The sequence below is a fragment of the Ixodes scapularis genome, unplaced genomic scaffold (assembly GCF_016920785.2).
Source record: "Ixodes scapularis isolate PalLabHiFi unplaced genomic scaffold, ASM1692078v2 PGA_scaffold3__209_contigs__length_174095766, whole genome shotgun sequence".
NCBI classification, from domain to species: Eukaryota; Metazoa; Arthropoda; class Arachnida; order Ixodida; family Ixodidae; genus Ixodes; species Ixodes scapularis.
The window spans coordinates 125695298-125720959 of record NW_024609868.1 but is presented as its reverse complement, the minus strand read 5'-3'; the positions used below and the strand labels follow the sequence as shown (position 1 = coordinate 125720959).

The following is a 25662-nucleotide window of genomic DNA, read 5'->3' as shown; positions in this document are numbered from 1 at the left end:
CTTCAAGGGACAGTTGGCTTTTAAAATCTAAAACTACGCCACATTGAAGGAAATATTTTTGTCAATTTTTTCGGCACGTGACTCCAACATTTGAAGTTTCATCACTTGAACAGTTATCCAGTAATGCCGAGTTTGTGACACACTTTTTTTTTTGTTTGTGTAGGCCTGGGAGTCAAGAAAGAATATACATTATTCAAAAAATTTCAGAAAGGTCGCTCTATCATGAGTTAGGTGCTCAGCTTGCGTGATAAACAAATGCGCTCTGAAAAAAAAGGTAATATTATTCTTAACGACTGCATTCGCAATACGGCAAAGCTGCATTCCTCGTAAATTTAAAAGGAAAAACTCGGGTGTATTTGCAATATTGTTTACCTTCACGAAGAAATCCGTCGTAAAGTTGTTGTTCTTGTCCAGGCGGTACAGAGGATTAAACCACTCAAATAAAGAATGATACAAGCCGAAGACGAGATGGGTCTTCGACCGGATGGCGTTCGCTAGCTCGCCTGCGTTTTGTGATAGAAAGAGAAAGAAAAAAAAAACGCGTATTTCTTGCGACAGCCACAGAATTGCGCTGCTTTGCCAATTTTAGTCTCACTCTGTGCATACAAATGGCTCAAAGCACAGCCCCGCTCAGAGAAATACATGACTTATGAGAACTTTAGGAGGTAACATCTGCCTAAATTGTGCGGCCCAAGCACAAACAGGAGAGGCGTAAATGAGCATTGGCTCAAGTATAAAAAAAGTGTTTGAAGGGTCAAACTGTGCAAACGATATTTGCATCAGTTGGATACATTAAGAACATCAGGCAGAGGTACAAATGACTGCCGAAACATTTTAGTTATTACCAGATTTAATGGAAACCTGAAAATTATATCACTTTTGTGTCAAATAAATCTTGTTTCTAACTAAAATTGTGTGGGGGGCTGACTGCCATATGTCTATGCTTTTTTATACAACTTATTTTATTTTTTCCAACTCACTCGTTCCCATTTGTTGTATTATTATTTGCGGCGGAATGGATGAGGTGCTCCATAGGGGTAGACGATCGTGAAAGAAAAATATGCAGTCTCATGGGACACAATAAAATACATTACAGTAACAACCATATAAGTGCTTATAGTAATCGGATTGATATCAGTCAACTATAGCTGGTTGATAAATGCATGCATCTTCCATAAATGACACCAAACAAAGAGAAGTATTCCCTGAAAGAAGGATCAAAGCAAATAAGCACGTACTCAGTGTAATGAAAAGATGACCATTATACCAACGGCTTTGTTCGTAGTGTTGCTCTTAATGCGCACTACCATTGCGCCCTATATAGAGGGAAAGCCTGCGCCTTCACTTACAGGAGAACAGACAGCCAGGTTAGGGTACAAGAGAGAGTAGGAAAGGCAAACGAAAGAGAGATCATATTGAAGGTTGCGCCACGAAGGAGTCGCAAAGCGACCAACTGCTCTTTTAGTTTTGTATATTACACAGAAACGAGAAAAAGAAAAGAAAGAACGACCGGCTGCTTACTTTCCTTTTTTAGTGGAAATATGAGGAACGCCTCCTAGACTAGACTCACCTACGACATCTAGACTCGTAAACGGCGCAATTGAAAATAAGTTAAAAATAACTATTTGAAAATGAAGGGGATCCATCCAATGGAAATGCATTAGTAGTGGTTTTTTCTCGCCCCCTTTTCCTTGTCATTCGTTTATCCCCGCATTCCTGTCGGCTAATAATGCCTTTCCTCTTCGCTTCCGTCGCGATGCCTCTGTGGCAGCAGCCAAACGACGCTTATGACCCTCCTCTCTCTCGACTTGCCGTTGTCGAAGCGTGACCTTGGCTTTCTTCCGTTGTCGTTCTTGAATACGGTCAGCCATATCACTCGTGGAGAGAACCACATCTTTGGAGCTGCAACTGAGCTGGGCCGCATTCTAAAGCGGCGCGGCGCTTGCTCGTCTCTGGCTCCGCGCCAGCTGTGCGATACTCGTATTGATGCGAAGCGCCGACGTGGGCAAGCGTCACCCTCCTTCTTTCTCCCCGCTACCGTGGTGAGACATTAGAGAGTTTTAGGGAACCGGAACAAAATACGATCGATAAACAAAAACGATCGATACCTTGGATCGGGCGTGTGGACCGATCGTGTGCCCTAAAACGGCTTTGGGGGAACCGTATTTGCAGACAATACCAGACGATCGGTACAGGTCGCGCCCCCTGGCAACGGAAACCTGCATCCGCCTCATCGAGAAAAAACAAATTTGCGTGTGTTTGTACAAATCGCAGAAACTCAAGTAAAGAAAGATAGCACCCTAAATATATAGAGAACCTAAAATATTGTATACCTACTTATAGTTCGTCTCGTTTTTTTACTGGAATGAATGCGCTTCCGTAATACAAAACCTGGCGCACCACGGCGTGTCGCCCCTAGCAGAGCGAAGTTCTAAAATGTTCGTCTGCTAAAGAAGCAGACGAGCTTTCCGACAACAATGGCGCTCGATCTTTTTGACCATGACTTGGAGTTGGCTCTATTCAGCGAAAACAATTTAGAAAAAGTGATTTTGTACGACTGTCTGCGCACTAAGTGTGGCGTGAGTCTCTTTTGAACTTCCCGCTTTCTATAAGCGAGGCATGAACGCGCGTGCCGTGGGGCCCGTGACTTGTGCAGGGGCACGAGGGAATAAACATTCTTTTTGGTTTGCCGTGACACGGAGTCAGTCGCATTTCCTTCGGTTGCCACCGAGCACCGATACAATAAGAGAAGCCGCTTGTTGGCGGCAAGGCATAGGACGTTCAACTTGGCGTAGCTTTTGAATATACAAAAAAGTTGTGATACCAGGAATGATGTGCGGATACCACGAATGATGTGCCAGCGTATTTGTTTTTTTTTTCAGTTTACCAGATTTATATACTTGGGGAATAAAATAATGCCTCGACCGTACATGGTAGCTTGTTTTCTAATAAATCATGCGTTCTCAGCGGGCAAGCTTTGCTGTTTTACATCAGCCAAATATGATGTTTACACCAACCACGTCCCGATATGCTGAAACGGTGCCGAAAGCAAACTCGATTTGGCTCAAGAACACGCTCGCGCGCGCTTATCATCGACATTCGAAGTCGTCTGCTAGCGATCCTGTCTCTTTCCCTCGAGGCCCAATGCAGGATCGAGTACAAAGAAAGCTATAGACAAATAAAACTAGAAATATTAAATCTCGAAAAAAAATACAAAAATAACCAAAATATACACACTTTCTCAAGTTGATGCGGTCAGTTTTCTTGTACAAAGATAATTCAATTCAATTTTCAATTTAATTCCATTTTTATTTTCAGATCAAGTCATACAAAATAAAGAGCTGGCCCACAAAATCAGCATTCTGCTTGTATGTGGGGCCAGGCGACCAGCTAGAATACATGTTGTTACAAAAAAAAAAAACAAAAAAAGAAAACACTCTGCAGCCCAAAAAAAGAAAGGAAAGAAACCTAAAATTAGCAGCACAAATAAATACAAAAAGGAAAACTTTAGGGCATAAATAGAGGTGTTTATAGCCAAGTCTATTCACGCAACCATGAAATAAAAGTAAGAAATATCTCCAACGGTTAGGCTACGATATCTACAGCTCAGATGCTTGACACCAATTCCTTAGTTTCCTTTTTAGTACCCTAGTGGATTCTATATTCATGAGGTACTCTGGGAGTTCGTTAAATAAGGAAGGAATGTAATGATTTCTGTTTTTCTTTCCATACAGTGTGTATATTTTTGGAATGACGTATCTTACAGTACGTCTCAAATCTCTATTTTTATTTACGAGGAGGTCAATTCGTTCCTTCGCTCCTCGCAACGAGAAGTTCTTTTTCAACGCTGCGTCATTCCAAAGTGCTGGAGTGAAAAAGGAGTAGCGCCTAGCAGCTCCCGAAGTAGAAAGATGTATTCTGCTGTAAACCGCCTGCGAGGAGGAGGCGGAGGGACGGAGATAGATGCGGCGCTCATGTTGCTCTCTTACGGTACAGATAGCAGACGATCACGGTCGTACACCCGCGTACCGATCGTTGCGCCGTGTACGGTACGACCACGAAGAAAATATAAAGCAAAACCTGTAACTTCACTGCTGTGCACCTATTAAAACTATCACCCAATATTCAAAGGGCTCGTTTTATAGGATATATGTGATTAGCATTTGTACAGAAATTTTTAATTCATGCAGCATGTTTAAACTAAAAGGTATCCAGAGCCATGATGCAGAAGGCTGCTGCCCACTCTGTTGCCACTACAGAAAATCCTCAGTCATAATAGCAGCTGTAAAAAACGGGTGATAAGTGCTCGAAATGCACATCCAATGTTTGTAAAATACAAAAAAAAAAAAAAAAAAAAAATATGTTAAAAAAAATGTTTGGGCCAGTGGGATTCGAACTCTCCACTGTTGCTCCACTACGAGTTCAACAAATCGTCGCTTCAATCCACTGAGCTACCGAGCAGACGACTTTTAGCCACACTAAACACTAATTTATTTCAATTAAAGAAGTCGAATTGCGTTTTGGTCTTTATTCTTCTTCTTATTTGCTGACTCAAACTTTATTGATTTGCTGTCACACATGGCGCTCCTGCCAGGCACTGCCACGAGTTATTTTCTTCATGTTTGGAGCCACGGCACGCTCCCTCCGCCAGCGAAAGAGCCGTTTTGCTCACCAAGCGAGACTGTCCATGTCGGCCATTGGCCGTGCCGGTCGTGCCTTACGGTTCGGCCAGCGCATTACGGTAAAATCGCAGAAGACAGGCGCATGCGCAGTTCGTACCGGAGGGCCCATCGTACCGTATCGGATGTGCAAAAACGGTTCCCTAAAACTCTCTATTGAATTTGTAAACACGATACCTCCTTACCACCCCACTCTCCTCGCGACGCCATGCATGGCGCTGACAAACGGACGCACGAACTGACGCCGGCGGCTTTTCGCGAAAACGAGCGTTCTAATGCTAACACATCAAACAAAGTAAGATCTGCGGAAAGTGCCCGTGGATCTCTGATGGCTGCACCGTTCTTTTATCCTTTTCTGTCACGTGTGTCATTCTGTCTCTCACACTTTTTGACGGCCGGTCCTGGCATGGAAGGCGCTGTATTTCCCCCATTATAGGAGGCTAGGCCAGCAGTCATACTTCAACTAACTCGTGTTTTCGACAGAAACGTAACCTATCTGTGCATACGTATAAAATGCTCATTGATTTTTATTTTTCTTTAAACGGAGGAATAAATATACGTACCAACTAAATCTCGTTTGGGTCCAACATCCATAGAGTTCCAGTTAAAGCTCACATTAGAGGGCCAGAGAGTGTAGCCCTCGTGGTGTTTGGAAGTGAGAACAACGTACCTGCAACAAGAATCGACCAAAGAGCGAATTAGTTTTAGGTGCCCCATGCTCTGCAAAACTTGATTAGCGCTGACTGCAACACATACGATCGTTGCATTTGTCTACACCTCAGTGCTGTCTGCAAAAGGCCATCGAAAAGTCCATACTCTACGTATACTGTAAACAACTTAATTTTTTGCGAGGACTTAATTTTCGCGGATTCAACAAGTTGTACAATATTGCGAAAAATAGGTCCCGCCTATTTTTTGCACTATTTCTTAAAAATAGTGCGAACACCATCTGCTGCGCTGTCCTCGCGCAACGCAGCAGAGGCTGGTTGCACTATTTCTCCACGGAGCGCGGTGCCGTCATGGCCGAGATGCGCTCCGATTGGAAACTGAAACTTAAAAACCCGTCGAATTTGTCTGGTTTCTCAAAAAGCCGTAAAATGTTCTGCAATTTGTTGATTTAGTGTTTTTCGATGATGCTGAGCAATTTTTTAATTGAAACCATGCCCTTAAACACAATATTAAAAAAGTTAATTACGCAAACGTAATTAACAACATTATTATACCAGTCTTTATTAATTTTCCTAAATAGGCCCCAGGCCCAGGACCAAAACGACACAAGCCTTTTTTGCTGCGACGTGTTGTGTTCGCAATATCGAATTTGTTCACATTTCCTGAAACACCCCGTATATTCATATAAATAAATATATAACGCAGTCTATTGCCATATATAGGAATATGTAGAACCTTATACGGCGTGCTTTTTCTATATTTAGCAGGATATGGCCATGGGTAGTTCCGTTTAAGGCAGCCTTTTCTCATATTTATCCCTGTATGGAAATATCATGTTCCTTATTCGACGCGGACAGTGACTTTTTTTAAAGAAAAAGGCAATGCCAGATATATGTTGTGCCGAACTTTTTTTCTTAAAGATACATATTTACAATACTCTTTTAATTTCAATTCCTAAATAATATTTACGACTGAGCGCAGTTCGGTAAAGAACGTAGTGAGTTTTACACACGGCAAGACTCTTTGCATGTGCTACCAGACTTGCTTACTATACATGAGAGTTTGCGTAATGGTGTATGTTGCGTGTCGGTCCGGACGTGCGGAACAACATGGTTTCCAACAAGAGACCGGTTTAATGTACTCACGGGTGGCTGATCAGCACGCAAAGAACGGACACAGTATGCGAAGCACCGCTATTTATCAGTAAATGGTAAATGGCTCACGCGTACTATACCGCGTTTATCGTCGGTGCGCGGCCTGACACGACAGGATAGTTAATTATATCGCTAGGTTGGTATAAACACGGAGAACCTACAAAGGACGTTCTTGCATGTGCGTGGGATGATAACGTGATTTCCTGCTCGGCAGACGCTACTTCCGGGGCCATTCATGACGCTTTCATTTGGAGCGTTCATGCGATGATGCAGTGCGAAACCGCAGATCTTGTTTAGATTATGTACACGCAGGAGCGCTAATATCCTTCTCTCTCTCTCTCTTTATAGACCGACAGGCGGAGCGGCTCTGTTTACCAACACGGCCGGAAGGCCGTGCCTGCGCGGAAGCTATGTGGGCAAAAGCGCGCGGCTCTGTGTTTTCTCCATTGCGTTGTGTGGCGTGCGCTCGTTGTTGACGTTGTAGGGACGCTTCTAGCTTTATTTGTGAGTCGTATTTCCTGACAAGGCATGTCGTATGCTATGCCCGACTATTTGAGCTCGCTACCCGAGCCTGAACGGCTGCGGTATCGAAACAAACTGTGCGTGGACGACGTTGATGACGAGGACCCGTACGCCGTAAACAAGGCCTGCTGGACTTCCGACGTGAAGTTTCTGCCACCGAAGTCGACGGCTCACGTCGTCGTTTATTTACTTTTTTTTATTTTTTATTTTTTTTCGCTAAGCCAGTTCACGGCCGACACGGTGCAGGCGTACAAGTGTCTCGAGGCCTACGATTACTTCGAGTCGGTTTCCGCACTGCCGGCGGGATCGGCAGACTTTGGGTCTGCGGAAGTGTATTTATTAATTAAATAAATACACACAGCGTCTTGAAGTCAGGGTATGATATTTTTCCTACCCTCATGAGCACAAGGAATGACAAGCAGTACGGAATGACAAGCAGTAACGCTTTGTCTGTTCTGCAGTTTTAGTGGTCACACGTTACAAGTAACGGCTTTACCAGGAACGCGTTACTTTCTTCAGTAACGTAGCAACCTACTCGTTACTTTTTCGACACAGTAACGGGTAACGTACTTGCGTTACTATTTCAAGTAACGCAGCTACGTTACTCGTTACTACTTCCCAAGTCTTAAAGCAATGACACTTAAATTTTTTCTGTGTTTTAAGGCGTCAAGCCACGTTTTTCTTTGCGTTTTTTCTCGTCAGTATTTAGGTGAAACCGTAAAAAGAAATAAAGTAATTATGTTCAGTTTCTGCATTAACACAATGTTTCTTGATATATGAGCTTATGGATACCTGTATTGACAAAACCGTAAAACGTGTTAAATCGTAACTTTAAAAAAGTAACGCAGAAGTAACGTGCATTACTTTTTATCGGTAGCGGTAACGCGTTCCTTTTATTTTTAGGTAGCGTAGCTCAGTAATGCGTACCTTTTATTTGCAAGTAGCGAGTAACGTATTTCGTTACTTTTTTTCGACAACGTCTACAACACTGCCGTTCTGTCGCCGATCCCCTTCTGCTGGGTAGCACGGGCGTAGCGAGCCTCCGACGAGCGCTTGGCCGATGCTTTGTGCGCGAACACCATGGGAACAAAATCCGGGTGGTCTCGATCAGACAACGGTTTCCCTGCACGTACGCAAGCCTCGGGAAGGAGATTGAAATGGAAGCCGCACTTGCCTTCAAGAAAGTGCTTGCCGCACAAACGGTCATTCGTGCGAGGCGACCATTCTTTTCGATCCACGGATATTATTCACCTTCTATGCCTTTCAGAGTCTGCCGGGAACTTGTGGAAACTCACTCAGCCACTCTTCTTGTACATTTCGGTGCAATTAACGGCAATACAGCTTCGCGGCATGCTGAAATGCTATCACGCCAATGCGAAACGTGCGCACTTTTGCCCACACCCGGCTCCGGCGCGATCGCAGCGCCGCCGCAGCTCCGTGACATCAAGCCCGCGTGTCGGTCTATTTATATATATACATATAACGGGCATGGTGGCGGGAAACCGAAGGCGTGAGTAGATAACTGAGAAGAAAAAACCTTTAGCCGTTGTTGCTGTTTTTGCTAAGGGTTTTTTCTTCTCAGTTATATATATATATATATATATATATATATATATATATATATATATATATATATATATATATCGTTGTCCAAGTAACTAGGCTCGATCTAAAATGGACCGTAAGAATCGACAGCCGCACGTAGCAATCTAAACTTCTCGTCAAAGGTGTATTTAAACAGGTCGGTTTTCTCTTGTAAATTTACAAAGCGTAGCACTCTGTCTGTAAAAAATAAGCCCAAGAAACTTGCCAGGGTCTACGGCGGGCAGCGACGCGGACGACGGGAATCCAGTAGCGGGGTGTGTTTGGCGTTCGTATTGATAGATTGCGCACCTCCTTATCGCGACGAATCGCAACAACCATGGTTTATCGAAATGAACATGATATTTTTTAAATGTTCCTTGAGTTAAAGAATAGATGCGTACAATAAAAGCAAAAGTTAAATAAAAAAAAAAAACGTGTCCGCATAACGACGGCGTTTTCGCTGCCAACGGATTTCGTCTGCGTGGCGTCTGCTATGTTTCGCTGGTCGGCTGCACCTTCGGACGCTGCTCCCGACGCCATCTATCAATACGAACGCCAAACCCACCCCGCTACTGGACTGGGTGGTCTGGGTCGTCACCCGCCGTAGACCTTGACAAGTTTCTTGGCCCTATTTTTTACAGAACAAGAACTACGCTTTGTAATTTTACAACAAAAACCGACCTATGAAATACACCTTTGACGAAAAGCTTAGATTACTACGTGCCGGCGTTGATTTTTACGGTTCATCTTAGATTGAGCCTGGTGACTTGGACCACCATATATATATATCAGTGTGTCGAACCGAAAAAAATACGGCTTCGGTTACGGTTCAGGTTCAGGTAAATTTATTTTGTTCCAGTTCAGTTCCGGTCCGATTAATTCGATCCGCGAACCGGTTCGCGAACCGCTTCGGAAATCATAAATGACAAATTGCAACATCAAAATAAATTACAAATAAAACATCTGAAATCAGCACATACGAAACGGGATACATTGTAGTGTAAGGCTCAGGGATTTCTACCAGGAATGGTTTCTTTATGTGCACTCGAAGGTTACCTCACCGACGTTTACGCATTCGGACTTCATCTAATTGGGTCCGACGCAGTAGCTGTAAAATCCGCCACCTCCTTACAAACCCACTTACAAGTAGAACTCGCTAACTATCCCGCCACCTCGGCGTGTAAGCAATCGAAGGAACAGTGGGGAGAAAATACAGCTTTCTTTATTTGAACTAGCCTTCGGTACGGAACAAGATACGGAATATGAAAAACACTTCACCGAACGCAACGCCAGAAGGACGTAATAGGATAAATATTAAAATAGAAGAGTTCGCTGTCTCACAAATATGTTAGCTTCTAAGTGCCTATACGAAACCGGATGCATTATTATCAAACTCCACAGCCTTTTCTTTTCTCATTCCGATGAAAGCAAGCTTCAAGAACTTGCGCGTTCTAGAAACGTGTTATGAAATGAGCACACAGCAGCATTTAGGATTTACGAGATTGTAAAAAAATAAAATCCCGTGACGCGATTTTTTTTTTTTTGCACAGCTTTTTAATTTTTTTTCTTCCGTGCAAGCCGCGACCAGCGTAATACTGGTTCCTATGTCAAGATTCATGGATGCAGCGTTTGTCAAGATTTATGGATCCAGCGTTTATATTCCTAAGACTGAGTGGAGAAGAAAAATATGTAAGCGAGGTGTGTGTCAGTTGACGGCACTTAAAAATCAAATGGCATTGATAGCACATTCATTGTCAACAGCGCGTGGCCGAACCGTTTTGACATGAGCCGGTAACCGTTATTTTTTGTTCCGGTTCAGTTCCGGTTCGGGTTCATCGCGATCACAACATAACGGTTCGGGTTCGGGTTCAGTTCCGGAAAAAATACCGGTTCGGTTCCGGTTTTCGGTTTGGTTCGGTTCCGGTTCGACACCCTGATATATATATATATATATATATATATATATATATATATATATATATATATATATATATATATATACCCTATATATAGTCTTTTTTTTATCTGACGGAGGCTTATTGACGGAGCTTTCGGTTGCATGTCAAAGGATTCCCAGGTGGTCTAAATTAATCCTCAGTCCTCCGCTGGGGCGTGCCAGATGCCCGTCGTTGGTTTGGCACGTAAAACTCCCAAATTTGACTTTTAGTCTTTTTTATCCTTTACAGATTTGTTTAAAAAAAGCCATGAATGCTACACTTATGCGCTTTGTGCGAGTAAGTAATACGGCCAGAGGGACATTATATGGGTGGCTAATCTTCGGGCAAGTCGACTAATTAATTAAAATTCGTTAACTAACCTAATTAGTGAAAATAGACACACTTTTCTAGTTAGGAACTTATTGAGCATCGTAGAAAACAACTAAATAAATACTTTTTAGAACGACTTAAAGTTCGGGGGGAAACTCGGGGGCGCGCCAAAGTAACCACTCGTGAAGCAGGCGCAAAGCCAGCAGTGGCCGAACGCGGATGATCAGATCATTGTCGCGTTCCGCCACTGCTACCTTTGCGCCTGCTTCACGAGTGGGAATTTTGGCGCGCCCCCGAGTTTCCCCCCGAGCTTCAAGTCGTTCTGAAAAGAGTTGATTTAGTGATTTTCGATAACGCTCAGTACGTTTTTAATTAGAACCATATGCCTATTTTTTTTCATAACTTAAAAGTTAATTAACAAATTTTAATTAATTAGCCAATTTATTGCAAAGATTAGCCACCCACAGAGTGTCCCCTGGCCGTATAACTCACTCGCACAAACCGCACATTTCATGGTTTTTTTTTTTTAAATAAGTTTGTAAAATATAAAAGAAACAAAAACACACCCTGTATATATGTAAAACGATACACTGGGGGCTCACGAAAAAAGTTAAAAGAAAAAAATAATCAAATAAGGAAAAGCATGAAGCAGCTTTACTTACTTTAAACGACGGATTAAATATAGGGGAGAACAGACAAGGCTCCACCGTCACGTCATAGCCCAATGTTACCTCGCAGCTAACTCGTTGGCCACCTGCTAATGAGCAGCTATTCGCATGTTTAACATCCATTTTAGTGAATTACGCCGCCACACCTTGGCGGAATACTTCGGCGATGATCACATTTCGGGTCACTAAAGTAAAACCAATCTTTTTCTTTTTTTTTTAAGAGAGCGTGCATTTATAGGATCTTAAAGTCAGTTCTCTCATGCGGTTTTAAGTCATCTCACTCTAGCTTGCGTTTCTTTTGCTGTGGACACTAAAAATCTAATGTTTTGCTTATATTTTGTTCGCAAAATAACCGCTTGGGAGATATGTGGCTCTAGTAGCGTCGTAGCGGAGCCGCTGCTGATGTCGCCATTTCTTAGCTTCTCTGTTTGACCGAACTCAATGAACGACCCTGCGCACGCCATCAGTCGCCGTATAATGGCCTTTATATTATCCGAAACAGTGCCAAGAAAGAAAAATTGAAAAACAACCCTTAGCGAAAACTAATACGTTTGAAATATACCACATTCTAATTTGAGTGTATTTGAAATACAGTTCATAATAGTAAGTACACGAAAAATAGATCGAAAATATAAACTTCTTTTTTTTTTTACTTAGTACTAAAATATACTTCTAAAAATCATTTTAAAATACCTTTACTTAAACTACATTTGAAGTTCCCTTCATGCGTTTTGAAATATGTAAATACTAAATTAATAGGCACAAAATACCTTTCAGTTATATTTCTTGAAATATTTATTTAATTAATGCAAACTATACTTTAAACCTAAAAAAATGGAGCAATCAAAAATACGTGCAGAATACTCTTAAAATACCTCAAAATCGTAAATACTGTTGTGTTATACTCCAAGTACCTTTTGACTGCAATACTTTGGTAGTTTGACTTAAACTACCAAACTATTGAAAAGCTCCCCTTCTAGAAGTTCACTTCAAGCAGGTATGGAGTACACTGAAGCGCCTAAATACAACATTTGATTAGTTTGTCAATTGAATTGCGCAGCATCGCACTGATAAATCAGCCCAGTTTATGCTATTGTTTCCTTTTTTCTATCAAGAGAACACCTGATCAGTTCCTTGCACACCAATCACAAACGGGGTTCGGGAACTACAACCACAACATTTTCTGATGTTGGAAAGCTTCAGCAGGTGCTGTGAACAGATACGTTTGGCGTGGTTTTGTCAGCACAATGTTAGTTCACTGAACGTGTATACTCACCATTGTACGTGATGTGAGTAGTGACTTTAATATGGTGACATTAACTACCACATTAAATAGTCAACTACTAAAAAGGAAAGGCAAAATAACTATTGTAAAATATTTATTTTTCGCTGGCTCAATATTTCGTGATTTAGGTCAAAGTTAAAGTTTTGGAATTATTCGCAAATTCTAATTTTCGCAACGCGCTGGGATTGCAATATAGATTTTAATGTTTTTACATTTTGCCGGAATTGTTCACGGGACCTATTTTTCGGAATTGTAGGCGATTCGCGAACTTTGCGAGAATTAGGTCCTCACGAAAATAAAGTCGTTTACAGTATTTTAAAGTGAAGAAACTGCCTTGATTCGCTTCTTCCTGAGTGGTGCTACGAAGAGAAGCAATAACATGTATTTTATGAGCCGTTTGTGTGGATATTGTTTTAGGGATTGCGCAGTGCCGCCGTAACGTTTTTACGATTACAGTGTAGGTTGTGGCCCTCGACATTTAGTGGGGAAGCACAGTATCAAGTGAAAATGTGACGTCGCGCGAAGCTTTTCGTCATTAAACTTAGCGGATATATTTTTGTGCTAAGTTTAGCGCAGAAATTGCTGCGCCACATGCCGTCATGTGACACTAAGATCTCGTCAAGTCTTCCCCAGCTAGAGTTAGCCAGAAAATTGAGACGCTACATGCAATCACGTGACACAGGTCACACGAAGCTTTTACCCTCTAAATTTGGCTAAATAAATTCTCTGCCATATTATCAAAAAAAATTGTGACGTCACATGATGTGGCATCACAGCCATATGAGATGACAGTATCGCATTGCAATATAGGATTCGACGTCACAATCTTCCTCAAAATTCAGAGGTAAAGTGGTGACATCACGCGACCATGTAGTCTTTCACCCTTGCAAACTTTGAATGGAGGCGGAGAAAGATTGTTATTGTGCAGCAAATTATACAGGTCCTTGGCTGTTGTGTCAGTCATTTTTTTAGAATGCCGCAAGGAACGGGCATTCTTTATTTTGATAGCAATGTCTGTTCGATCCGTAGGCCTATAGATCATATAAACGATTTTGACTTTGACAAAGCAAAAAAGTGCGAGATTACCAGTCCCCGCTTCGAGCCGCTAACAAGACGAGGAATACAATCAGCATGCTAATATAGTTAATTTTACATATAAACGTACCAGGTTTCGTAATTCATCTTTTGTCCATAAGGTAAACAAACAAAAAAACAAAAAAAAACACGAAAACTAGGCTGTATTTTTGTCTTCGGGACTAATCACACAGTTCTTGAAGTATCTTATTTGTCTAGGGACGTACGTGTGGCATCCTGGAAGTAACAAAGAGATTTCGGGGTGTTACTTATCGTGTTGGCTTACGTTTCTCACTGTAGCGGGGAACGTGCATTTTGCCGTCACACTTTTGCCCCGGGGGAGAGCCTAAGCACTTATTACCTTCTCATAGTACTCTCCGCAACAAGCCGTACCGTGCGCCCGAGTCCTCAAAGATGCGGGCCCATTCGTTGGGGTCGAAGAACTCGCAGGTGAAGTCCTTGGCGAAGGCCGGGTACGTGAATCCCGGGGGATAGTTGTCCTTCATGAATTGGGGAACCTTCTTGTTGGTGGGGAAGCCCTGGTCCATCCAGTACCACCAGAACCACTCGGATACGTAGCCGGGTACCGAGTAGACGCCCCAGTGCAGGAAGATGCCCACCTTGGCTTGGTCGTACCAGGCCGGCAGCGGACGGGCGTCCAGAGACTCCCAGGTCGGCTCGTACCTCGCCACCGCCGCCGAGGCCCACAGGTGCACCAACAGCACCACCGCGAGGAACCGACCTTGGGGAGAGGCGGTGGCGACGGTGTTATTTTTTTAAAGCATGGTTCCTAACGGCAAACCTCCATCCGCAGCCTACGATCTACAAAAAGGAGGAGGAGAGAGGAGGAGGAGAAAAGAAGGAGGAGTGAGGGGAGGAGGAGGAGGGAAGAGGAGGAGAGGAGAAGGGAGGAGGGGAGAGGAGGAGGTGGAGGGGAGATGCCAGCTGCCCGTTGCGCGGGGGAAGTGCTATCACCATACATAAATCGCAGAGATGCACGTATGAAAACGTGGTGTACTCCCTATCTAAGTGGCTATCTACATGTGTACGGGTCTGTGTTGTACCCATCGATCTCTGTGGCATGTCACACAAAGTTGGTAAATTGTGTGCCGCCAGGGTCGACAACGGCTTGCACGTGGCTGCTCTGTATCTCTCGCCTCCGGCATTCACCGAATATTTCGTGCAAGGCAAAGGAGAACTTCATATCAGTCATGCAGAAAAACCTCCCATTGGCCCCTTGGGATGTGCAGTCGCTGTTCTGCTGTGCCATCTCGGGGGAGCACGCTCAAGACTAGTGCTGAGGAAACCAAAAACGCCGAGCAGTCTTCGACGGAGCCGACAGCAAGTAGGATGTCATCGAGAGTATCACGTACTTCGTCAAAGTGTTGTTTTTAACGCTGTCTCGTTCTCCCGCTTTGATCCTGCAGTCCTGTTTTTGGCACCGGCAGAACTTAGAGTGGAGCTTCCAGATGTGAGAACTATATTTCCTTTCTCCGGACAAGTGGTGAGCGAGAATACCAGAATATTTATATATATATCTTTCTCAGATTGTTTAGCTCGGTATATCGCAGAATCGAAATACCTCAGGAGATGAGCAGGAGGAGGAGGAAAAAAGGAGGAGGAGGAGGAGCAGAGAACGTGGGGAGGAGCACGGGAGGAGGAGAGGGTATGGATGAGGGGCATACCCTCCCCTAATAACCGTTCCCTCCTCAAGAGCAGCGCTCTAATTCAGCGTTACAGGGAGTTGTAAATGGCTTTCGTTTTTTTAAAGCTTGGTTCCTAACGAAAAACCTCCATCCGCAGTCTACGATCTACAAAAAGGCACGAATAGGGTATTTCGGAAATTGTAGGCCACGCATAGTGGGCCCTGGGGGCACATACTCAACCTGTGCTGAGCGAACAGATTGAGCTCCCGTTAGCAACGCAAAGTTCTCGTTGACATTTTACGAAAAGTCTTTATTATGTTCTTTACTGCCCCAAACGGTCCGAGGCAAAGCGCCGGCGTATTGGGATCCCCAAATGGTGGGTTCGAATCCCTGCCGGCCTGTCAGCAATCTGGCGAATGCTTGTCTTTAAAGACGTTTTCGGGACGTGCCTCGTCATGTAGAACTTGGCACTTGCGCTACGCGTGCGGCTTAAAAACGGCTTCATAAATGACTAGTTTCGGTCCTTAATGGAGATGGGACATTTCTAATAAGGCGTTAAAGCTGAGAGATCTCTAGCGCGGTGTTAAAGCCAGCGTCAATTGAGGTCAGCACAGACACCCCGCACGGAAAGCGCGCGCACCCGGACGCCATGGCAACGGAACATTTTGTTGTATTAGTCTCACCGTCTGCCCGCCGGAGACCTAAAGTCCCCTGATACTCTTTTTTTACAAGTAACGACAACGAATACAAATGATAAAACACATTCCACTGGAAGCAGATGGAGGCATTCGGTTCAAACCTCTGCTGTCCGCCGCCATTCGCTTCCTAAAACCTGCACCGTCACGCAGCCGGCGCTTCAAAGAATGTCGCTTTGCGAAATTCTTTGAAGTAGGACTTTATCCGATCGATCACGTCGCGGCGTTCGCCGTGTTGCGTGTCTTCACCTAAAGAGTACCTTACACCCAGGGTCGGTACAAGAGATGGGCTATTTGAGCGGTCACCCAGGGCGCCATCAAAAGGAAAATGCCGCCCGGCAACATTTCTTAATCGTTTTTTTTTTTTTTCATTTTGATATATTTTAGCACAGCGCCCGACACGATGCTATATGCTCGATTGCCGTTCGTTTTTGAAATACCGTTTTCGTCTGACAAACTGCTAGCGTTGGGCGAGTACTCAGATGTTTACTAGCAACTGGATGTCGCACGTAATGGATAGGGGCGCATAAAAACAATTGTAGAGCCGATCTATTTCACGTCAAGATGGAGGACCGCCGAAGCTGTTATCTTAAAGACGAAAGCCAGTAGCTTTCGGTTGGCATCGGCGGCCCGATCTTCGTCGGTCATTTTCGCATGGCGACGACGTTCACACTTCCGATTTTGTTGCCGCTGACGCTCTAGACGGGCACGTTCTTCGTCTGTGAGGGGAGGATCAATCGAAGCCGATGGACTCACACCATCGGTCGCACAACGTTGGGCCCCTGCGCGGTCGGCTTCTCGACGCTTTCGCACACACTTGCGCTGTTGAGCGCGCCGACCACTCTTGTAAGAGCGCTCTTTCTCCTCAGAGAGAACAACACGCGGCCTATTCATGGCGAGTCCAAAAGGCAACTGATAACGTCGCTAAGAAATGACTACGTTAAGGGACAAAGGAACACAGCCATTGGTTGGCAGCTATTTTAGGTTTTACAGTCACGTTACAGTGAATTTCTATATTGATTGAATAAAGACACATACATACATAAAGGCGATGAGCTCTTTCACTACACAATGCTGTAAGTTCTAAATCCAATTTTTTGAGGCACACCTCGAGGACAGTTGTTTTTCCGATTGAGCCGAACTCTCAAAAGCATCCCGAAAGCGAAAAAAAAGGAAGGTTAAATCGGCGCGTTCTGCCCTCAGCCTCGTCACAGCGCACTCTTAGATGAGGTAAGTCGGTGACCGCATATGGTAACAAGGGGTCAGGACCAGACTTGTACACGTTACTGAAAAATAGCAAGGAATTACATTTACAATTACTCGAGGCTAAATTGTAATTTATTACAATCACAATTACTCCCCTATAAAAGTAAATGACCGTTACCACGACAAGTAATCCGTTACTTTCGTGGCGTCACTTCCAGCATTATTGTCCTCAAGTAAGAAACACACACGAGAAGATTATTCAAGTTCTTAATGCTGCCACCTTTTCCATTCCTTGACCTTAAATATTTTGAGCAACAGCTGGCTCTCAAAAATTGCGTTATTTCTTACTGAAGATGTCGAATGCTACGCTGAACACCCTTTGAACTAAGACACTGGATGGGAGTGTCATATTGTGCCTCAGGAATGCTCTATGCTCTGCATTGAGCTTCTTCAGCGAAGCAGTGGAAGTACTATTTACCTCAAAGATAGAGCAAAGCTTCGTCCTTGCAGCGGTTGCCTGATATTTGAGAGTTTTATTAGATCGTTCCGATACCCCCGATAACGATATGACACAATTGCAAAGGTGGCGGCGGAGTATCGGGAATCGCTATCGGGGTCATCGGACAGATCTACCAAACTTCTCCATTGTCGAAATCACGAAGCTGGAGAAGTCATCATACATCTAGCCATAACTAGAAAAATAATTTATTTATGTACATCTTACAATACCGTCATATACTGCCAGACAATAGCAAAACATAGTTGCAACAGTAAGGTGATAATTAAATAATATATAAGGTTTGGCTCGATATTCGTCTTCCTTTAGTGGTGCATAAGCTTCTAGTATATAAATATAAGGAATCGAATAAAAGGGCATTTTTAACAACAGTTAATTAGAACGTCAGTTAAAACAAGGAAATGTAAACGCACGTTTTTCGTGTGTACCTTTTTTGGTGACGTTCAAAAACGCACGGAGCACGAACCGACTGCAGTTTAGTGCGGTGTTCTCCAGATAGACGACCGCTGATGCCACGGGCAGCGAAGGGCAGAGTACTAAGTAAGCCGCGCTACGGCGCCACTCACGAGTTTCACGTCAGCCGCCATCATGCTTTAGTTTTAAAAATATCTGCTTGATATTGGACGCGTCCTGCTGAGGTAAAAACAGGAAGAAGAAAGGAAGACTATTACCAGTTTCGAAGTGCTCGCAAATAGCTGACTCACAAAAAGGGTGACTGAGAGGCAGATAACCTGGCTGGAGTTCACAAATAAAGTGGGACAACCCTAGACGTTAGACTACAAAAAAGTAAGTAACTTTTAAAACAGGGTCAAATAAGGTGAAAGTAACAGAAAAAAATACATCCTGCTTTCTAAGAGTAGATGATAAGTGTGCAGCAAGGAACGAGAATGCTTGTGGCAATAACACCTTCACATATTATCACATCTCTTTTGGTGGATTTTAGGGTTGACGGAGCGTTGTCTCGCGTTGTGACATTATAAAAATGGTCGTAGTCCCTATAACCCAGGACATTGTTAATTCTTGGCGATGTACTTACCGCCTCGAGCTTCTCGAAGAGGCACACAATCACTTGGCGTCCTCCTCTCCCCGGCTTCGATCGCAAAGAAAAAACAAAGGAACTAAAAAAACAAATGTAACTTGACCCCCCCCCCCCCTTTTTTTTTTTGTCGCAGAAATTCTTTTTTATTTTTTGACATTGTTGTTGGGGTCTAAAAAAATATATTTAGTGGCTTGGTGTTGCAAAAAAAAAAAGGCTTTGCGGAACTGAAGGGTGCCAAGCCTCTCTGCGCTGGTCAATTCGCGTGACAGTGTCACTGCGCTCGACTTTACCAAAATAAAAACAACCCTTTCTTTAGAAAAGAGGGGGGGGGGGGGGTTGGTCCTGAAAAAAATGTAACGAATTACAAGGAATTCGTTACGCAAAAAATATAAGGGAATTACTTTAAAATTACTTTAGAAAATATGTAATTATTTCGTTACTAAATTACTGATAAATGTAAGACATTACAAGTAATTTCGTTACTTCCCTATTGAAAATTCTCATTTGTATGATAAATTTCTGTGTCCAATAAACATATATGAATCATACAAGATATATAAGAACATATAAGAACCGTTTAACAACCATATAAGAGCTATATAAGAACTATATAAGGTATATGAGAACATACAAGCACCATATAAGCAACAAGTGTAAAGTTTCTTATAAGTTTCTTATGGGGTTCTTATATATCTTATATACTTCTTATATAGTTCTCATATAGTTCTTATATGGTCCTTATATGGTCTTATATATCTTGTATGATTCATATGTGTTTATTGGACACAAGAAATTTCTCATACAAATGATTTTTTTTTACTAGGGTTGTAACGGGTTACGTACAAGTCTGATCAGGACCTCACGATCTAATAATGCAAAGGAACGCTGACTCAGGCGGGTTGCTCCCTCGTTTCATTTATACTTTCCTCGATCAATCGGAACCAAAAAACGCCATTTGAATTGGCGTTTTTTCTTTTTTTCTTTTTAACATCCGTGGAGACATTTTTTTCCAGATCCTAGCACTTAACAGCTTCGCTGTAAAAACAAAAGGGGGAGGGGGGTGGGCACCACGGCCGGACTGCGCGCTCCCGGGGCGCTTGATGGTGTAGGGCCGGCCCTATTTACACCGTCACCCCTGCCAACACCATCTAGAATAATCGAAACGTGTGGAGAACCTCTTTCTTTAGGCTCTTTCTTTTGAACAGTTACTTCTGCCATATGCTAATGCAGACGCCAGCACCAGCAGCGCGTGTAACTACACTCGTGGCATGCCACTTGGTGTTTGGTAAATTTAGCAAAAGGTATATTAGGACGCTGTCCGCTTCTGCGTGCTATCAGTACCCAGCTGATTGAGTCAAGGAAATCCACTATACCAGGGGTGGTCAAGCTGCGGCTCCCGAGCCGCATGCGGCTCTTCGCGTGTTAAAGCGCGGCTCGTGGCGCCCTCCGCTACCTCCGCCCTCCCCCCCAATAATAAACAAAAGAAGAAAAAAAAAAGAGAAAAACAAAGAAAGAAAAATGGAACGCGGTTTAAATCGAAAGAATTGCGGTTTGGTAGCATTGTGCTACTGGTTTCTTCCGTACAGTTAGACTGCTTTCGACTCGGATAGATTGAAAGTGGTTCGGGTTCCCTTTATTGCTCAAAAGAAAAGTTTGTCCGCCCCCCCCCCCCCCTTCTCCCCTCCCCGCGGCTCTGTTAAGTTTCGTGGTTTTGTTTGCGGCTCTTAAGCGTGTTTCACATGCAGCGGTTTTGGCCCTAGAGCGGCGCGATTTCTGCCGTCGCGGCTATCTGGCCAGCACCAGCGGTTGAGCGGCACGAGCGCCGCGACGGCAGAAATCACGCCGCTCTAGGGCCAAAATCGCTGCATGTGAAACACGCTTTAGGCTGGGTCAGCTTGGCCACCCCTGCACTATACTATATAGTATTCCGAAGCGCTGCCATGCCGTCAATTACTGCGTTCAATCAGGCTTAGAAATGGCCAGAACCAAAAAACTAAGGAATGCGCCGAGGTCATTGCTCGGGCTTTGTGATTTAGGTGAGGTATGGCAAAGCGAAAACCTCTTGCTCCATTCATTGCTGACTAAGGGCCTGTTTTCACATGCAGCGGAGCGCTACAAGCGTAGCGCTGACCTCGCTCTTAGTGCGTGCGGACGGGAGCGTTCACCAGCTTTGTATCTCACCGTCAAAACGGTTGCTCGTGGCAGACGATAAGTATCTGACGACACGTGAGCAGCGCTACATCAGCGCTTCGCTGCACCTGAGAACCGGCCTTAACGCGCCCGTTAAGGCCCGTTCACACATGGAGCGGAGCACTACAAGCATAGCGCTGACCTCGCGCTAAGCGCGTGCTAACCTGAGAGTTCACCAGCATTATCGCAACGTCAAAACTGGTGCTTGTGGCAGATGATAAGTAGCTGACGACACGTGAGCAGCGCTACCTCAGCGCATCGCTAAATGTGAGAACCGGCCTTTACTGCTGCTACGACGAAATATTTGCTCCAAAGCGAGCAACGCTCGCTCGCTGGGGTGCCGCTATATTCCCCGCCGTCCTTACCAACGTTACTAGAGCAAGTTCAGTTTCCTAGCTCCGCCACAGACGTGGGCTCAGTGGCGGTCACGAGAACTAGCAGCGCTGCAGTCGAGTTTTGCTTCCGGATTGTCTAGCCCACCAAGTTTGAATAGCAATACTTGAGCTTGGGCGAGTTGGTGATTCATACTAACACTTCACAGCACAAGGAAACGGACGCACACAAAAATAAATTTCAAACACTCAAAGAAAGAACATTCACAGTGCGCTGACTCTGATCTTTGTGGTGTATTACACTTGGACGGAACAGCGCGGATGAACAGTCACACTCACAGGCACACAAAAAGGAAACAGACTTGCAGCGCTGACTTGCAACTCAGTCCTATAATTCTTCATCCTCAAATCTTCAACTTCTTCGCCTTCGCCGTGAGTGTTCATCCGCGCTGTTCCATCCAAGTATTAATTACCAACTAGCCCAAGCATCCACATTGTATTACACTTCATCTTCATTATCTTTTAATTACTATTATACACATGGAAGTAAAAAAAAAGAAGAAAGAAAAGAAAAAGAAAAAAGGGAGCTCTCAACGCAGTGGTAGCCAACGTTACTGGAGCAAGCTCAGTTTCGCAGCTCCCTATTTTCGCCTGCAGAGGCGAGTGGCCAAGGTGGCGGTCATGAGAACTAGCGGCGCTGCAGTCGGATCTTGTTTCCCTGTCTCGCGCATTGTCTTTTTTTTTTTTTTATTAGTGGTGAGAGGGAAGAGAGAAATCCCGGTACATGTTGGCCACACCTGTGGGGGGCGAGTCAGTTCCGGGGTAGGGACGGGTTAGGGATAAGGGATCAAAAGAAGGAAGTAGAAAAGAGAAAGGAGAGGAAGGAGAGATAGGGAGTGGAGGTAGTTTGGACTACCTATGAGAATGGACGGTTCACTGGCTCGGGGCGTATGGCACCATGCTTTAGAGCCGGTCTATTAGATCTGCATATTCTAAGAACGTTATGAGTAAGGCGAATGTTCTAGTGGCATCTCTTACTGAGCCTGGGGGAAAAAGAATGTCTTCAGTTGTCCCGTGGGCAACCCCTGCGAGCTGTAGTCCATCGAGGAAAGATTTCCTCGCGTCCGCTAGATTTGGACAGACCCAGATGAGGTGCTCAAGGTCCTCGGGAATGTCACAGCTTGAGCAGTTTGGGCTGATTGTGGGGTCCAGACGATGAATGGCCTTTGCTGTAAAGGCACACCCAGTACGAAGCCTATGCAGAATGGAGGCGTTGGCTCGTGAAAGCTTTGGTGGCACACGTGCGGGTGGTCTTCCTCCAGAGACTCGCGGGTCAGGATGTTGTCGCTTTATTTCTTTGTGTATAAGTTGTCTGGCCTCGTGAATTTTCGATACATAGAGTGTTGGCACATTAAGGTGGTGCGCTTCTGCTGCAAAACGATCGGCTGTCTCGTTGCCTGTGATGCCAACATGTGAGGGCAGTCATTGAAATACTAATTGCCAGCCTTTTGTTTCTAAGTTTCTTGCTGTGTGGGCAACGTACCGTGCATATTGGGGGGCATCGTCTAGGTTTCTGAGAAGCGCCAGTGCTGCTCTGGAGTCTGTTAGAAGGACGGCCTTTTCGCAGTTGGAGATATCGTCAAGTGCTTCAAGGCCAAGCCAAAGAGCTGCTAGTTCAGCGGTTGTGGAGGAGGTATGAAAACTGAGTTTTCTTGATCTGGTCACATTGAGTTCTGGGATGAAGATTGCTGCAGTAGATGATTCACAGCTGTGAAGCACCGAGCCATCGGTGTAGACATGTACCCATTCTACAAAAGATTCTTCTATTAGCTCTTCAGCGAGGCCTCGGGCGACAACTTGCGCCGTGAGTTGTTTGTTTTTGAGCATGGAAATGGACTCACTGATTTTCAGCGGTTGGGCGTATGGCGGTGGGGCTAGGTAGATCACAGCAGGAGCGTCTATAAGCCCTTCAAACTCTGTTGCGAGGTATCCTAGACGGGAGAGAGGACGGCTGCGCAATCGGTTCAGGAGAGAACCCGTTGACTGGCAGGTCGTTTGCCGTGCAATATGGCGAAGCGTCAGTTCTTTACCGTGGTTTTGAACAAGGTTCATCCTTCCTTCTACTAGCGTCGGAATGTTGGGTGCGTACCTGGGTAGGCCTAGACATAATCGAACAGCAATTCGTTGGAGTGTTTCAATGGCTAATGACTGCGCGTTGCTGATATGAACTAATGGCAATGCATACATCAGTCTGGAAAGAATCAGGCCCCTATACAGTTGCATCATCATTGCTTGACGTGTTCCCCATCTGCTGCCTATGATCATACGGATGGCATTGAGGTGTCGGCGACATTTGATGAGTGTTGACTTGACTGCAGGGCGCCAGGAGATGCGGTCATCTAGTAGAAAGCCTAGGTAGGAGTACGTTCGAACCCGCGTTACTTCTGTTCCGCTGATTTCGTAGATTCTATTAATTGAAGCTCGGGCCGTTGGATGGTATTGAAGGACAGCTGTTTTAGATGTGGAGAGAGTAAGTCCCAGCTTTGATATTTCGTCAACAAGTATGGTTAGAGCATCCTGTAGCGCTTGCTGCATCTTGCTGTACACCTTTGTGGGGGCAGAAGCCCAGAGGGCCACGTCATCAGCGTAAATTGCAATGTTTAAGTAAGTAAGTAAGTAAGTAATATTTATTTTCAGCAATATTGTGCTGAGGGCACCAGACAAAAAGCTTCCATGAGGTAGCTTGACTGGGCCTGGTGCCCCTGCACTTACAGGGCATTATAAAAAAAACAAGTACTACAGAATACACTTTGACTAAACAAAACAAACACGTACATCTTTTTTTGTTAAACAGTGAATATCATTGTGGTCTATAAGGAACTTGTTAAGTAATGAAGGCAGGTTATGCGCAATAGATTGGAGTGCATAATTTGTACGAAAATGAGGCACGTTCCAGAACTCTCTGCGTCTGACAAGGATGAAGGATTCACGTTTTGTCAGATGGGCCTCTGGCAAAGCGGCCATGGCAACGTTGAACAAAAACGGGCTTATTACGCTACCCTGGGGAACGCCTTGAGCTACTGCACGGTTCGAACTGCAGGCTCGTCCTAGGCGTACGCACATTGTGCGACCAGTCAGGAATGCACGTATAAATGCAAGTGCTCGGCCTTGCACACCAAGTTTGATAAGCTGGGTAATTATGGTACTGTGGGGAATTGAATCGAAGGCCTTTTTGATGTCAAGGAATATGGCTGTGAAAGCTTGCTTTGTGGCCTTGGATTCCTCCATGTCTGATACAAGGTCGCTGATCGCGTCCATCGTGCAGCGTAGTTTTCGGAAGCCAGACAGTTGATTAGGAAGGACACCAGATGACTCAAGCTGCCAGTCTAGACGCCGCAAGATTATTCGTTCCATAATCTTCCCCAGACAGCTGGTGAGGGAAATAGGCCTGTAGGAAGAAGTGTCACCGATCGGTTTTCCTGGCTTATGAATTGGAACCACCACGGACTGTAGCCATGCAGGAGGAAGGACAGACGAGCGCCAAATGTCATTGATGTTGTCTAGGAGGCCAGGGAGGGTTGCGGCAGAGAGGTTTCGAAGAGCTTGAAACGTGATACCCTCCAAACCTGGTGCACTTCGTTTTCCAGAAGAACGCCGAAGAGCATGGTGTAGTTCGCCCATTGTGAAGTCCGAGTCTGCGATAGTTAGCGTTGTTGGTACAGGGCCGGCGGTGCTAATTACAGCAAAGCCTGATGGCGGAGCAGGTATGGAGGTAAATTCATCTGCTAGTTGTTCTACAGCTTGTGCCATGGTTATGTTGTGGATTACTGCTAGTCCAAGAGCAGGTGAGCAGGGAGTGGCATGTCCGGCGAGAACACGAGCCATATGCCACGCTCGTCTTCCACCTCCCGGAGAGTGAAGAGACTCACATCGCTGTCGCCACTGTCTACGTTGTAAGCGGTGGGTGTGTTTGCGAAATGCAGCGTCGAGTTTACGGTAACGCTGGATGTCTTCTTGCCTAGATGTAATAAAAGAGCGGCGCTGCGCCTTGCGGCGCAGTGCTCGCAATTTGAGGTAGGTTAGATCAGGGTTAGGCCGATATATTGGTATTGTCACGCTTCGGGTAGCTCTGGAG

General features: G+C 44.7%; 1 protein-coding gene across 1 annotated transcript in view; it reads right to left on the bottom strand.

The window, feature by feature from the left end:
• The window catches only part of LOC8028176 (plasma alpha-L-fucosidase), an 83860-nt gene that overhangs the window by 13680 nt on the left and 44518 nt on the right, over positions 1-25662 (bottom strand). The window contains exons 2-4 of the mRNA XM_040213220.3: positions 14296-14644; positions 5243-5349; positions 373-503 (exon numbers count right to left, since the gene is read on the bottom strand). Coding sequence (XP_040069154.3) covers positions 373-503; positions 5243-5349; positions 14296-14644 — 587 coding nt within the window. The remainder of the gene's footprint in view (positions 1-372; positions 504-5242; positions 5350-14295; positions 14645-25662) is intronic.